General features: G+C 39.4%; 1 protein-coding gene across 1 annotated transcript in view; it reads right to left on the reverse strand.

The window, feature by feature from the left end:
* Positions 1 to 15,367, reverse strand: part of MYH15 (myosin heavy chain 15) — a 205,282-nt gene that overhangs the window by 132,615 nt on the left and 57,300 nt on the right. The window contains 1 exon segment of the mRNA XM_082393599.1: positions 287 to 428. Coding sequence (XP_082249725.1) covers positions 287 to 428 — 142 coding nt within the window.

The raw sequence follows: 15,367 nt of genomic DNA on the forward strand, positions 1-15,367 counted from the left end.
GCATGGACATATATACACTACCAAATGTAAAACCAATAGCTAGTGGGAAGCAGCCACATAGGACAGAGAGATCAGCTTGGTGCTTTGTGACCACCTAGAGGCGTGGGATAGAGAGGGTCAGAGGGAGACACGAGAGGGTCGGAGGGAGACACAAGAAGGAGGAGATATGGGGATATATGTATATGTGTAGCTGATTCACTTTGTTATAAAGCAGAAACTAACACACCATTGTAAAGCAATTATACTCCAATAAAGATGTTAAAAAAAAGAAAGAAAATAAAAAATAAAAACATGTTTAAAAAAAAAAGAATGCCAATGAAAAACTGCCTTGACAGCTTGGTATCCAGGGCCCTGTTGATACATGCCACCAGCCACTTAAACATTCTCTCAGAGATTGACTTAGACAAGGCATCAACGTCATAGGTCACCTGGAAATCACATTGAAAGTATTCATTCGTCTGACAGCAGTGCTCATTTTGATCCTGGGCATTCTCTATCAGCAACCACCTTCTAGTAAAACCAGCATATTTATTTGTGGTTCTACCTTTATGCTGAATATAAGAGGAAAGGAAGAAAGAAGCAAGGAAGGGAGGAAAGCAAGAAGGGAGGGAGAGAGGTGAAAAGTGGAAGAGAGGTGGGGAACGGAGTTGAGCTAGCCTGGGGTCTCCCTACCCAACACTCCTGTGAGAGATTCATGTTCCTATCACTAAAGGACCAAATATCCTGGAGTAATGTGGCAACATGGTCTAAAGCCTTGTTGTTCAAGTGTGGTCCTAAGACCTGCAGCATCGGCGTCACCTCAGAGATTGTTAAAGATGCCAACTCTTGGCATCTCATCCGAGACCTATTTTTTTTCTTTTTATTTATTTATTTAACACCTTTATGGAGTATAATTGCTTTACAATGGTGTGTTACTTTCTGCTTTATAACAAAGTGAATCAGCTATACATAAACATATATCCCCAATTCTTCTCCCTCTTGCATCTCCCTCCCACCCTCCCTATCCCACACCTCTAGGTGGTCACAAAGCACCGAGCTTATCTCCCTGTGGTATGCAACGGCTTCCTATCTATTTTACATTTGGTAGTATATATAAGTCCAAGCCACTCTCACTTCGTCCCAACTTACCCTTCCCCCTCCCCGTGTCCTCAAGTCCATTCTCTACATCTGCGGCTTTATTCCTGTCCTGCCCCTAGGGTCTTCAGACCAATTTTTTTTTTTTTTTTTTAGATTCCATGTATATGTTTTTCTCTTTCTGACTTAATTCACTCTGTGTGACAGACTCTAGGTCCATCCACCTCACTACAAATAACTCAGTTTCGTTTCTTTTTATGGCTGAGTAATATTCCACTGTATATATGTGCCACATGTTCTTTATCCATTCATCTGTCGATGGACACTTAGGTTGCTTCCATGTCCTGGCTATTGTAAACAGAGCTGCAATGAACATTGTGGTACATGATTCTTTTTGAATTATGGTTTTCTCAGGGTATATGCCCAGTAGTGGGATTGCTGGGTATGGTAGTTCTATTTTTTGTTTTTTAAGGAACCTCCATTCTGTTCTCCATAGTGTCTGTATCAATTTACATTCTCACCAACAGTGCAAGAGGGTTCCCTTTTCTCCACTCCCTCTCCAGCACTTATTGTTTGCAGATTTTTTGATGATGGCCATTCTGACCAATGTGAGGTGATACCTCACTGTAGTTTTGATTTGCATTTCTCTAATGATTAGTGATGTTGAGCATCCTTTCATGTGTTTGTTGGCAATCTGTATATCTTCTTTGGAGAAATGTCTATTTATGTCTTCTTCCCATTTTTGGATTGGGTTGTTTGTTTTACTGATATTGAGCCACATGAGCTGCTTGTATATTTTGGAGATTAGTCCTTTGTCAGTTGCTTCATTTGCAAATATTTTCTCCCATTCTGACGCTTGTCTTTTTCTCTTGTTTATGGTTTCCTTTGCTGTGCAAAGGCTTTTGAGTTTCATTAGGTCCCACTTGTTTATTTTTGTTTTTATTTTCATTTCTCTAGGACGTGGGTCAAAAAGGATCTTGCTGAGATTTATGTCATAGAGTGTTCTGCCTAAGTTTTCCTCTAAGAGTTTTATAGTGTCTGGCCTTACATTTAGGTCTTTAATCCATTTTGAGTTTATTTTTGTGTATGGTGTTAGGGAGTGTTCTAATTTCATTCTTTTACATGTAGCTGTCCAGTTTTCCCAGCACTACTTCTTGAAGAGGCTGTCTTTTCTCCATTGTATATTCTTGCCTCTTTTATCAAAAATAAGGTGACCATATGTGCTTGGGTTTAACTCTGGGATTTCTATTCTGTTCCATTGATCTATATTTCTGTTTTTGTGCCAGTACCATACTGTCTTGATTACTATAGCTTTGTAGTAGAGTCTGAAGTCAGGGAGCCTGATTCCTCCAGCTCCGTTTTTCTTTCTCAAGATTGCTTTGGCTATTCAGGGTCCTTTGTGTTTCCATACAAACTGTGAAAATTTTTTGCATGTATAGTTCTGTGAAAAATGCCATTGGTAGTTTGACAGGGATTGCATTGAAGCTGTAGATTGCTTTGGGTAGTATAGTGATTTTCACAATGTTGATTCTTCCAATCCAAGAACATGGTATATCTCTCCATCTGTTTGTATCATCTTTAATTTCTTTCATCAGTGTCTTATTGTTCTCTGCATACAGGTCTTTTTCTCCTTAGGTAGGTTTATTCCTAGGTATTTTATTCTTTCTTTTGCAAAGGTAAATGGGAGTGTTTCCTTAATTTTTCTTTCAGATTTTTCATCACTAGTGTATAGGAATGCAAGAATTTCTGTGCATTAATTTTGTATCCTGCTACTTTACCGAATTCATTGATTAGCTCTAGTAGTTTTGTGGTAGCATCTTTAGGATTCTCTATGTATAGTGTCATGTCATCTGCAAACAGTGACAGCTTTACTTCTTCTTTTCCGATTTGCATTCTTTTGTTTCTTTTTCTTCTCTGATTGCTGTGGCTAAAACTTCCAAAACAATGTTGAATAACAGTGGTAAGAATGGACAACCTTGTCTTGTTGCTGATCTTAGAGGGAATGGTTTCAATTTTTCACCATTGAGAACAATGTTGGCTGTGGGTTTGTCATATATGGCCTTTATTATGTTGAGGTAAGTTAAGTTCCCTCTTTGCCTACTTTCTGGAGGATTTTTATCATAAATGGGTGTTGAAGTTTGTCGAAGGCTTTTTCTGCATCTATTGAGATGATCATATGGTTTTTATTCTTCAATTTTTTAATGTGGTTTATCACATTGATTGATTTGCGTATACTGAAGAATCCTTGCATTCCTGGGATAAACCCCACTTGATCATGGTATATGATCCTTTTAATGTGCTGTTGGATTCTGTTTGCTAGTATTTTGTTGAGGATTTTTGCATCTATGTTCCTCAGTGATATTGGCCTGTAGTTTTCTTTCTTTGTGACATCTTTGTCTGGTTTTGGTATCAGGGTGATGGTGGCCTTCTAGAATGAGCTTGAGAGTGTTCCTCCCTCTGCTATATTTTGGAAGAATTTGAGAAGGACAGGTGTTAGCTCTTCTCTAAATGTTTGATAGAATTCGTCTGTGAAGCCACCTGGCCCTGTGTTTTTGTCTGTTGGAAGATTTTTAATCACAGTCTCAATTTCAGTCCTTGTGATTGGTCTGTTTATATTTTCTATTTCTTCCTGGTTCAGTCTTGAAGGTTGTGCTTTTCTAAGAATTTGTCCATTTCTGCAGGTTGTCCATTTTTTTGGCATAGAGTTGCTTGTAGTAATCTCTCACGATCCTTTGTATTTCTGCAGTGTCAGTTAATCCTTCTCCTTTTTCATTTCTAATTCTAGTGATTTGAGTCTTCTCCCTCTTTTTCTTGATGAGTCTGGCTAATGTTTTACCAATTTTGTTTATCTTCTCAAAGAAACAGCTTTTAGTTTTATTGGTCTTTGCTATCGTTTTCTTCTTTTCTTTTTCATTTATTTCTGATCTGATCTTTATGATTTCTTTCCTTCAGCTAACTTTGGGGGTTTTTTGTTCCTCTTTCTCTAATTGCTTTAAGTGTAAGTTTAGGTTGTTTATTTAAGATGCCTCATGTTTCTTATGGTAGGACTGCATTGCAATAAACTTCCCTCTTAGAACTGCCTTTGCTGCATCCCACAGGTTTGGGGTCGACATGGTTTCATTGTCATTTGTTTTTAGGTATTTTTTGATTTCCTCTTTGATTTCTTCAGTGATCTCTTGGTTATTAAGTAGTGTATTGTTTAGCTTCCATGTGTCTGTATTTTTTACAGATTTTTTCCTGTAATTGATATCTGGTCTCATAGTGTTGTGGTCAGAAAAGATACTTGATACAATTTCAATTTTCTTAAGTTTACCAAGGCTTGATTTGTGACCCAAGATATGGTCTATCCTGGAGAATGTTCCATGAGTACTTGAGAAGAAAGTGTATTCTGTTGTTTTTCAATGGAATTCCCTATAAATATCAATTAAGTCCATCTTGTTTAATGTGTCATTTAAAGCTTGTGTTTCCTTATTTATTTTCATTTTGGATTATCTGTCCATTGGTGAAAGCGGGGTGTAAAGTCCCCTACTATGATTATGTTACTGTCGATTTCCCCTTTTATGGCTGTTAGTATTTGCCTTATGTATTGAGGTTCTCCTATGTTGGGTGCATAAATATTTACAATTGTTCTATCTTCTTCTTGGATTAATCCCTTGATCACTATGTAGTGTCCTTCTTTGTCTCTATTAATTGTCTTTATTTTAAAGTCTATTTTGTCTGATATGAGAACTGCTACTACAGCTTTCTTTTGATTTCCATTTGCATGTAATATCTTTTTCTGTCCCCTCACTTTCAGTCTGTATGTGTCCCTAGGTCTGAAATGGGTCTCATGTAGACAGCATATATATGGGTCTTGTTTTTGTATCCATTCAGCTAGTCTATGTCTTGTGGTGGGAGCATTTAATCCATTTACATTTAAGGTAATTATTAATATGTATGTTCCTATTACCATTTTCTTAATTGTTTTGGGTTTGTTATTGTACGTCTTTTCCTTCTCTTGTGTTTCCTGTCTAGAGAAGTTCTTTTAGAATTTGTTGTAAAGCTGGTTTGGTGGTGCTGAATTCTCTTAGCTTTTGCTTGTCTGTAAAGCTTTTAATTGCTCCATCTAATCTGAATGAGATCCTTGCTGGGTAGAGTAATCTTGGTTATAGGTTTTTCCCTTTCATCACTTTAAATATGTCTTGCCGCTCCCTTTTGGTTTGCAGAGTTTCTGCTCTAAGATCAGCTGTTAACCTTATGGGGATTCCCTTTTATGTTATTTGTTGCTTTTCCCTTGTTGCTTTTAATATTTTTTCTTTGTATTTAATCTTCAGTAGTTTGATTAATATGTGTCTTGACATGTTTCTCCTTGGATTTCTCCTGTATGGGACTCTCTGCACTTCCTGGACTTGATTGACTATTTCCTTTCCCATATTAGGGAAGTTTTCAACTATAATCTCTTCAAACATTTTCTCAGTCCCTTTCTTTTTCTCTTCTTCTTCTGGGATCCCTATAATTCGAATGTTGGTGCATTTAATATTGTCCCAGTGGTTTCTAAGACTGTCCTCAATTCTTTTCATTCTCTTTTCTTTATTCTGCTCTGCAGTAGTTATTTCCACTATTTTATCTTCCAGGTCACTTATCCATTCTTCTGCCTCAGTTATTCTGCTATTGATTCCTTCTAGAGAATTTTTAACTTCATTTATTCAACAATGTTCATCATTGTTTGTTTGCTCTTTATTTCTTCTAGGTCCTTGTTGAACGTTTCTTGTTTTTTCTCCATTCTATTTCCAAGATTTTGGATCATCTTTACTATCACTACTCTGAATTCTTTTTCAGGTAGACTGCCTATTTCCTCTTCATTTGTTTGGTCTGGTGGGTTTTTACCTTGCTCCTTCATCTGCTGTGTGTTTCTCTGTCTTCTCATTTTGCTTAACTACTGCGTTTGCAGTCTCCTTTTCACAGGCTGCAGTTTCATAGTTCCAGTTGTTTTTGGTGTCTGCCCCCAGTGGCTAAGGTTGGTTCAGTGCGTTGTGTAGGCTTCCTGGTCGAGGGGACTAGTGCCTGTGTTCTGGTGGATGAGGCTGGATTTTGTCTTTCTGGTGGGCAGCACCACATCTGGCTGTGTGTTTTGGGGTGTCTGTGACCTTATTATGATTTTAGGCAGCCTCTCTGCTAATGGGTGGGCTTGTGTTCCTGTCTTTCTAGTTGTTTTGCATAGGGTGTCCAGCACTGTAGCTTGCTGGTTGTTGAGTGGAGCTAGGTCTTAGTGTTGAGATGTAGATCTCTGGGAGAGCCTTCGCTGTTTGATATTACATGGAGCTGGGAGGTCTCTGGTGGACCAATATCCTGAACTCAGCTCTCCCACCTCAGAGGCACAGGCCTGACACCCAGCTGGGGCACCAAGACCCTGTCAGCCACATGGCTATCGGAAAGTCTGATGTCTTCTGCCAGCGTTCAGTAGGTGTTCTGTAGGAGTTGTCCACATGTAGATGTATTTCTGATGTAATTTTGGAGAGGAAGGTGATCTCCACGTCTTAATCCTCCACCATCTTGAGGGTCTCCCCCCATCCCAGACCTATAAATCAGAATTTGTACTCTAACACATCATAAAGTTTGAAAAATACTGGTAGAGTAGGTTAGGAATCTCGAATCCCCAGCCCTTGTCCTGCTGCTGCTGTTGCTAATAAATTGCATAACCTTTGGCAAGTGACCTACCCTCTCTGGGCTGCAATCTCTTCACCTGAATTATGCTCTTGAAGATTCTTTCCAGCCTCAGCTTCCACCTTCTTTATTATATTAGTTCCCAAGGCCATTCTCAACTCTGTGCAGGGAGAATGGCAATTTAGTGCATCATTCTGACTCAGATTCTCCTACTGTAAAACTCAGGCTGCATTTCCCCTCCCTGGAGGTGTGTGGCAAAAGCTCTCTCATAACCTACTAGGGAGAGCTCCAACCTCTGTGCCTGATGCTGCTGTACAGATGCAGATCCTGTTGCCATGATGCAAAGGCACTGCTGTAGTAGCAGGTTTCTGATAGACTCCAAGTAGGAGTGACTTTCAGCTGGACAGTCTCAAAGCCTGGAAGCAGAATGTGCTCCAATGACTTAACATTTAAAATAGGCCTATTGCATCCACCCTTTAGCTGCCCAGGAGAGTGAACACAGCAGGAGCCAATTTGTGTCTGGTAGTGATTTAGTTATGAGTCACTCACTCCCTGATAAGTTATCTTGAGTCATTTCCACAGTAATCCATAAGCCGGATGGCATCACAGTTTTTTATTATTGGCGTCAAGAGCACACCCGAACAAATAAAGCACCAGGAATGATTTTTACCCTCCAGAGCACTGAGGAAATCACTCTCTGTCTATAGCAGTCACTTTGAAAGTTAAAAAGAACATGACTAACTTGCTCACTCCCTTTTAATTCCCTAAATACTTGAGAAGTGGGAGTGGGAGAGGAAACTGGCCATGGGTGGGGAGTAGCAAAGAAACAGGAAGAAAGCCTGAAATTGTAGCAGATGAAGAAATGGATGGTATGATGTGTGTTGAATCAATGAATAAAACTGATAATCCAATATCCTGCTCACCAATTAATCATTTTCATCACTTTCTGTCCAATGAAGGATGACAGAGGTAGGAAAATCTACATGCCCACTTTTCAGGGACTAAATGGACCCATGTCTGAGCTCTTTTTAAAATAACCTCACAGAAGACTTTGATTACTTGGGGGTTGAGAGTATATGATAGAAAAAAACAAAACTGAAAAGAAATGGAGTCAAATAGCCATATTTTTAACCACCTTGATCCCTCACTTTCTCATCTGTAAAATAACAATATTAAAATATTCTTGTCTCATGGTTGTTGAGAGAGGTTCAATGAGACAGTGGATGTAAATATACATAGCACAACATTTGGCACTTAGCATCCAATAAATGTTAGTTCCCCCTTTCCCATCCCTTTTCCACTTTTATCACTTCCTCACCCTCAATCCAGTATTTGTTACCCATGTTGCCTTGAGCAGTTAATCGTTCTAAGGTTCACTGTCTTTAACTATAAAATGGAAATGTAAATAAGATCAATTTTGCAGGCTTGCTGTTAGATTAAATAAGCTATCCATACAAAGCACATAGCATAGCACCCATAGTGAGCATTCAATGGCTACTGATTATTATTATTGTTTGATCATTATTAATCTTTTTAAAGTAAAATAACTTATTTCTGATCAGCACAGTTAGAACTCTCCTGGAATCATAAAATACTAGGTCTGAAGAACCTTAGTTCCTGATAATCACGTATAGTGCCTCTCAACTCGGGATGGTACCTTCCCCTAAAGGAGGTGGGCATTTGGAAACAGGGTGGGCATTTTTCCATTGTCATAGTGATTGAGAGTGTTACTGGTATTTAGCACCTTGGAGCAGGAATGCAAAACCTCCTACAATGTGTGGACACGCTCATACACGAAGAATTATTCCCTTTAGATGCCAATCACCCCACCACTAAGACACACAGAAGATTTTAACTTCTTCATGGGGTGCGCAGAGTGATGCAGTATTTGACCAAAGTCCCAGAGTTAGTTAGCATTAGAGCTAGAACTAAATTTTGTATAGCGTGTTAACACTGCAAGAATTTTTGCCATCTTCTGCAATTGTCATCAACAGCATATACATCTCTATTCTTAGCCGTGACAATTGTCTCTATAAAGTCAGTACAATTCCTAAGAAAAGAAAAGCCTTACAGTGTGCTTTCTTACTCTGTCTCCAGGAGATGGAAGAAGAGAGAGAGAGAAATAGAGAGAGTGCATGAGCAAGAGGGAGAGTGGGGGAGGGAGGGAGAGGATGGAGGATGAGGGTTTCTTTTCTTTTACTGTTGAATAATAATATATTAGCTTGCTTCACTGATTCCATTATAGTAGAGGCTGGGGTAGTAACTCAGTCCCTGAGAACACAATATTAAAGAGACGAAGGTTTGATTTCAGTCCTCCTATGGGCTCATTAGTTTTACACAGAGCAAGTCCTCTTCTATAATCATAGCATGTCATGCAGGCATGTGGTGGTGAATGTCTTAAAAGGCAAGAAGCTGCCAAACACCTCTAACCTCACTACCAAGAAATAGCTTAGCTACTTCCTGCTGAGTATGATTCAACATCAGCTCAATATTTTGTTTATTTTAACATTTATGGCTGTGATTAAATGGCCACTGTCTTGAACGAGCGTGGGTGAGGGGCTGGTGAGCGCAGGGAGCTTCCAGGTGCTGAGTGAAGAGGTGTCTCTGAGGTCCGTGAAGAACAATCAGGGATCAGGGTCTTTCAAGGATGTAACTGTAGACTTCAGCAGGGAGGAGTGGCAACCGTTGGACCTTGCTCAGAAAAGTCTATATGGGGATGTAATGCTGGAAAACTATTTCAAATTGATCTCAATGGTGTGTCAAGTTCCCAAACCAGAAGTCATTTTCAACTTGGTGAAATATTAAGCCAGAGCTGTCTAGAATACATAGGAAGTACAGAATGGCTAACATACACCTCTGGAAAAAAGAAACATAGGCGGATCTTAAAGATAGCAGAGGAATAAGACGTGCAGATCACCTTCCTCCCCACAAATACATCAGAAATACATCTACATGTGGAAAAACCCCTACAGAACAGCTACTGAATGCTGGCAGAAGAACACAGACTTCCCAAAAGGCAAGAAAATCCCCACATACCTGGGTAGGGCAAAAGAAAAAACAGAGACAAAAGAATAGGGACAGGACCTGCACCTCTGGGAGGGAGCTGTGAAGGAGGAAAAGTTTCCACACACTAGGAGGTCCCTTCACTGGTGTTTTGGAACCACAGAGGAGAGCACAGCAACAGGAGTGCAGAGGGCAAAGCAGAGAGATTCCCACACAGAGGATCAGTGCCAACCAGCACTCACCAGACTGAGATGGTTGTCTGCTCACCCGCTGGGACAGGTGAGGGCTGGGAGCTGAGGCTTGGGCTTCAGAGGTCAGACCCTAGGGAGTGGACTGGGGTTGGCTGCATGAAGACAGCCTAAAGGGGGCTAGTGCACTACAGCTAGCCAGGAGGAAGTCCGAGAAAAAGTCTGGACCTGATGGAGAGTTAAGAGACCATTGTTTTGGGGTGTGCAAGGAGAGGGGCTTCCTGTTCCATGTGCCCACAGATGGCAGAGCACCGCCTAAGTGAGCTCCAGAGACAGGCATGAGCCATGGCTAACATCTTGGACCCCAGAGGCAGGCACAGACCGCTATTACTGCCACCACTGCCACCAAGAATCCTGTGTGCAAGCACAGGTCACTACCCACACCCCTCCGGAAGCCTGTGCAGCCCGCCACTGCCAGGGTCCCATGATCTAGGGTCACCTTCCCTGGGAGAACGCACGGTGCACCTCAGGCTGTTGCAATATCATGCCGGCCTCTGCCACTGCAGGCATGCCCCGCATTCCAATTATGACTACCATACCCCTCCCTCTAACCAGCCTGAGGGAGTAAGAGAGCCCTAATCAGCCACTGCTTTAACCCCTCCTCTCTGGGTGGGGAAGAGATGCCTGAGAGCGGCCTACACACAGAGGTGGGGCCAAAACCAAAGCTGAACCCCAGGAGCTGTGCAAACAAAGTAGAGAAAGGGAAATTTCTCTGTGCAGCCTCAAGAGCAGCAGATTAAATCCCCGCAATCAGCTTGATAAACCCTACATCTGTGGAGTACCTGAATAGACAACAAATGTTCCCAAAATTGAGGCGATGGAATTTGGGAGCAACTGTAGCCTTGGGGTTTGCTTCCTGCGTTTGATTCATGTTTGGTTTTATGTTTATATTATCTTAGTTTTTAGTGCTTGTTTTCATTGGTGGGTTTGTTTACTGGTTTGGTTTCTCTCTTCCTTTTGTTTTTTTCTCTTTTTGTGAGTGTGTGTGTGTATGTTTCTTTGTGTGATTTTGTCTATTTAATTTTGCTTTTACCATTTGTTTTGGGGTTCTGTCTGTTCATTTTTTTTTCTTCATTTTATTCCATGCCATGCAGTTGGCAGGGTCATGGTGCTCCAGCTGGGTGTTGGGCCTGAGCCTCCAAGTTGGGAGACCTGAGTCCAGGACACTGGACAGCCAGAGACCTTCAGAGTCCTTCCAGTTCCATGTAATATAAACTGGTGAGAGCTCTCCCAGAGATCTCCATCTCAACATTAAGACTGAGCTCCACCCAATGGCCAGCAAGCTCCAGTGCTGGAAACCCCATGCCAAACAACTAGTAAGACAGGAACACAGCTCCACTCATTAGCACACAGGCTGCCTAAAGTCATAATAAGTTCAAAGACACCCCAAAACACAACACCAGATGCGGCCCTGCCCACCAGAGGGACAAGATCCAGCCACACCCAAAAGAAGACAGGAACCAGTCCCCCCAACCAGGAAACCTACACAACCCACTGAACCAACCTCACCCACTGGGGACAGACAAGAGAAATAAGAGGAACTATGAACCTGCAGCCTGCAAAAAGGAGACCGCAAACACAGTAAGTTAAACAAAATGAGAAGACAGAGAAATATGCACCAGATGCAGAAGCAAGGCAAAAACCCACCAGACCAAACAAATGAAGAGGAAATAGGCAGTCTACCTGAAAAAGGATTCAGAGTAGTGATCGTAAAGATGATCCAAAATCTTGGAAATAGAACGGAGAAAATAGAAGAAATGTTTAACAAGGAACTAGAAGAACTAAAGAGCAAACAAACAATGATGAACAACACAATAAATGAAGTTAAAAATACTCTAGAAGGAATCAATAGCAGAATAACTGAGGCAGAAGAATGGACAATGACCTGGAAGATAGAATACTGGAAATAACGGCCACAGAGCAGATAAAGAGAAAAGAATGAAAAGAATTGATGACAGTCTCAGAGACTTCTGGAACAATATTAAATGTACCAAATTTTGAATTATAGGGGTCCCAGAAGAAGAAAAGAAAAAGAAAGGGACTGAGAAAATATGTGAAGACATTATAGTTGAAAGCTTCCCTAATATGGAAAAGGAAATAATTAATCAAGTCCAGGAAGCACAGAATGTCCCACACAGGATAAATCCAAGGAGAAACACGCCAATACACATATTAACCAAACTATCAAAAATTAATTACAATGAAAAAATATTAAAAGCAGCAAGGGAAAACCAACAAATACCATACAGGGAATCCTCATAAGGTTAACAGCTGATCTTAGAGCAGAAACTCTGCAGGCCAGAAGGGAGTGGCAGGACATATTTAAAGTGATGAAAAGGAAAAACCTACAACCAAGATTATGCTACCCAACAAGGATCTCATTCAGATTTGATGGAGAAATTAAAACCTTTACAGACAAGCAAAAGCTAAGAGAACTCAGCACCACCAAACCAGCTTTAAAACAAAAGCTAAAGGAACTTCTATAGGTGGGGAAAAACAAGAGAAGAAAAAGACCTACAAAAACAAACCCAAAACAATTAAGAAAATGGTAATAGGAACATACATATCAATAATTACTTTAAATGTAAATGGATTAAATGCTCCAACCAAAAGAAACAAACTGGCTGAATGGATATAAAAACAAGGCCCATATATATGTTGTCTACAAGAGACCCACTTCAGACCTAGGGACACATACAGACTAAAACTCAGGGGATGGAAAAAGATATTCCATGCAAATGGAAATCAAAAGAAAGCTGGAGTAGCAGTTCTCATATCAGACAAAATAGACGTTAAAGTAAAGACTATAACAAGAGACAAAGAAGGACACATAATTATCAAGGGATCAATCCAAGAAGAAGATAAAACAATTGTAAATATTTATGCACCCAACAAAGGAGCACCTCAATATATAAGGCAAATGCTAACAGCCATAAAAGGGGAAATTGACAGTAACACAATAATAGTAGGGGACTTCAACACCCCACTTTCACCAATGGACAGATCATCCAAAATGAAAATAAATAAGGAAACACAAGCTTTAAATGACACATAAGACTAGATGGACTTAATTGATATTTATAGGACATTCCATTCAAAAACAACAGAATGCACTTTCTTCTCAAGTGCACATAGAACATTCTCCAGGATAGACCATATCTTGGGTCACAAATCAAGCCTTGGTAAATTTAAGAAAATTGAAGTCATATCATGTATCTTTTCTGACCACAATGTTATGAGACTAGATATCAATTACAGGAAAGCATCTGTAAAAAATACAAACACATGGAGGCTAAACAACATGCTACTAAATAACCAAGAGATGACTGAAGAAATCAAATAGGAAATCAAAAAATACCTAGAAACAAATGACAATGAAAACGCAATGACCCAAAACCAATGGGATGCAGCAAAAGCAATTATAAAAGAGAAGTTTATAGCAATACAATCGTACCTCAGGAAACAAGAAACATCTCAAATAAACAACCTAACCTTACACCAAAAGCAATTAGACAAAGAAGAACAAAAAAAACCCAAAGTTAGCAGAAGGAAATAAATCATAAAGATCAGATCAGAAATAATTGAAGAAGATATGAAGGAAACAATAGCAAAGATCAATAAAACTAAAAGCTGGTTCTTTGAGAAGGGAAGCAAAATTGATAAAACATTAGCCAGACTCATCAAGAAAAAAAGAGAGAAGACTTAAATCAACAGAAATAAAAATGAAATGAAAAAATGAAAAAGAAGAAGTAACAACTGATACTGCAGAAATACAAAGGATCATGAGAGATTACTATGAGCAACTATATGTCAATAAAATAGACAACATGGAAGAAATGGACAAATTCTTAGAAAAGCACAACTTTCTGAGACTGAACCAGAAAGAAATAGAAAACATATACAGCCCAATCACAAGCACTAAAATTGAAACTCTGATTAAAAATCTAACAAACAAAAGCCCAGGACCAGATGGCTTCACAGGCAAATTCTATCAAACATTTAGAGAAGAGTTAACACCTATCCTTCTCAAACACTTCCAAAATATAGCAGAGGGAGGAACACTCCCAAACTCATTCTACAATGTCACCATCACCCTGATAACAAAACCAGACAAAGACATCACAAAAAAAGAAAACTACAGGCCAATATCACCGATGAACATAGATGCAAAAATCCTCAATAAAATACTAGCAAACAGAATCCAACAGCACATTAAAAGGATCATACACCATGATCGAGTGGGGTTTATCCCAGAAAACCAAGGATTCTTCAATATATGCAAATCAGTCAATGAGATACACCATATTAACAAATTGGAGGATAAAAACCATATGATCATCTCAATAGATGCAGAAAAAGCTTTCAACAAATTTCAACACCAATTTATAATAAAAACTCTCCAGAAAGTGGGCAAAGAGGGAACCTACCTCAACATAAAAAATGCCATATATGACAAAAGCACAGCCAACAGCATTTTCAATGGTGAAAAACTGAAACCATTTCCTCTAAGATCAGGAACAAGACAAGGTTGCCGACTCTCACCACTATTATTCAACATAGTTTTGGAAGTTTTAGCCACAGCAATCAGAGAAGAAAAAGAAATAAAAGGAATCAAAATGGGAAAAGAAGTAAAACTGTCACTGTTTGCAGATGACATGATACTATACATAAAGAATCCTAAAGATGCTACCACAAAACTACTAGAGCTAATCAATGAATTTGGTAAAATAGCAGGATACAAAATTAATGCACAGAAATCTCTCTCATATCTATATACTAACAATGAAAAATCTGAAAGAGAAATTAAGGAAACACTCCCATTTACCATTGCAACAGAAGATAATAAAATACCTAGGAATAAACCTGCCTAAGGAGGCAAAAAACTTGTATGCAGAAAACTATAAGGCACTGATGAAAGAAATCAAAGACGATACAAACAAATGGAGAGATATACCATGTTTCTGGATTGGAAGAATCAACACTGTGAAAATGCCTATACTACCCAAAGCAGCCTACATATTCAATGCAATCCCTATCAAACTACAATGGAATTTTTCACAGAACTAGAACAAAAAATTTTACAATTTGTATGGAAACACAAAAGAAGGGAATAGCCAAAGCAATCTTGAGAAAGAAAAGTGGAACTGGAGGAATCAGGCTTCATGACTTCAGACTCTACTACAAAGCTACAGTAATCAAAACAGTATGGCACTGGCAGAAAAACAGAAATATAGATCAATGGAACAGAATAGAAAGCCCAGAGATAAACTCACACACATATGGTCACCTTATCTTTGATAAAGGAGGCAAGAATATACAATGGAGAAGACATCCTCTTCAATAAGTGGTGCTGGGAAAACTGGACAGCTACATGTAAAAGAATGAAATTAGAACACTCC

Source organism: Balaenoptera borealis (genome assembly GCF_965194805.1).
Source record: "Balaenoptera borealis genome assembly, chromosome: 5".
Taxonomy (NCBI): Eukaryota; Metazoa; Chordata; class Mammalia; order Artiodactyla; family Balaenopteridae; genus Balaenoptera; species Balaenoptera borealis.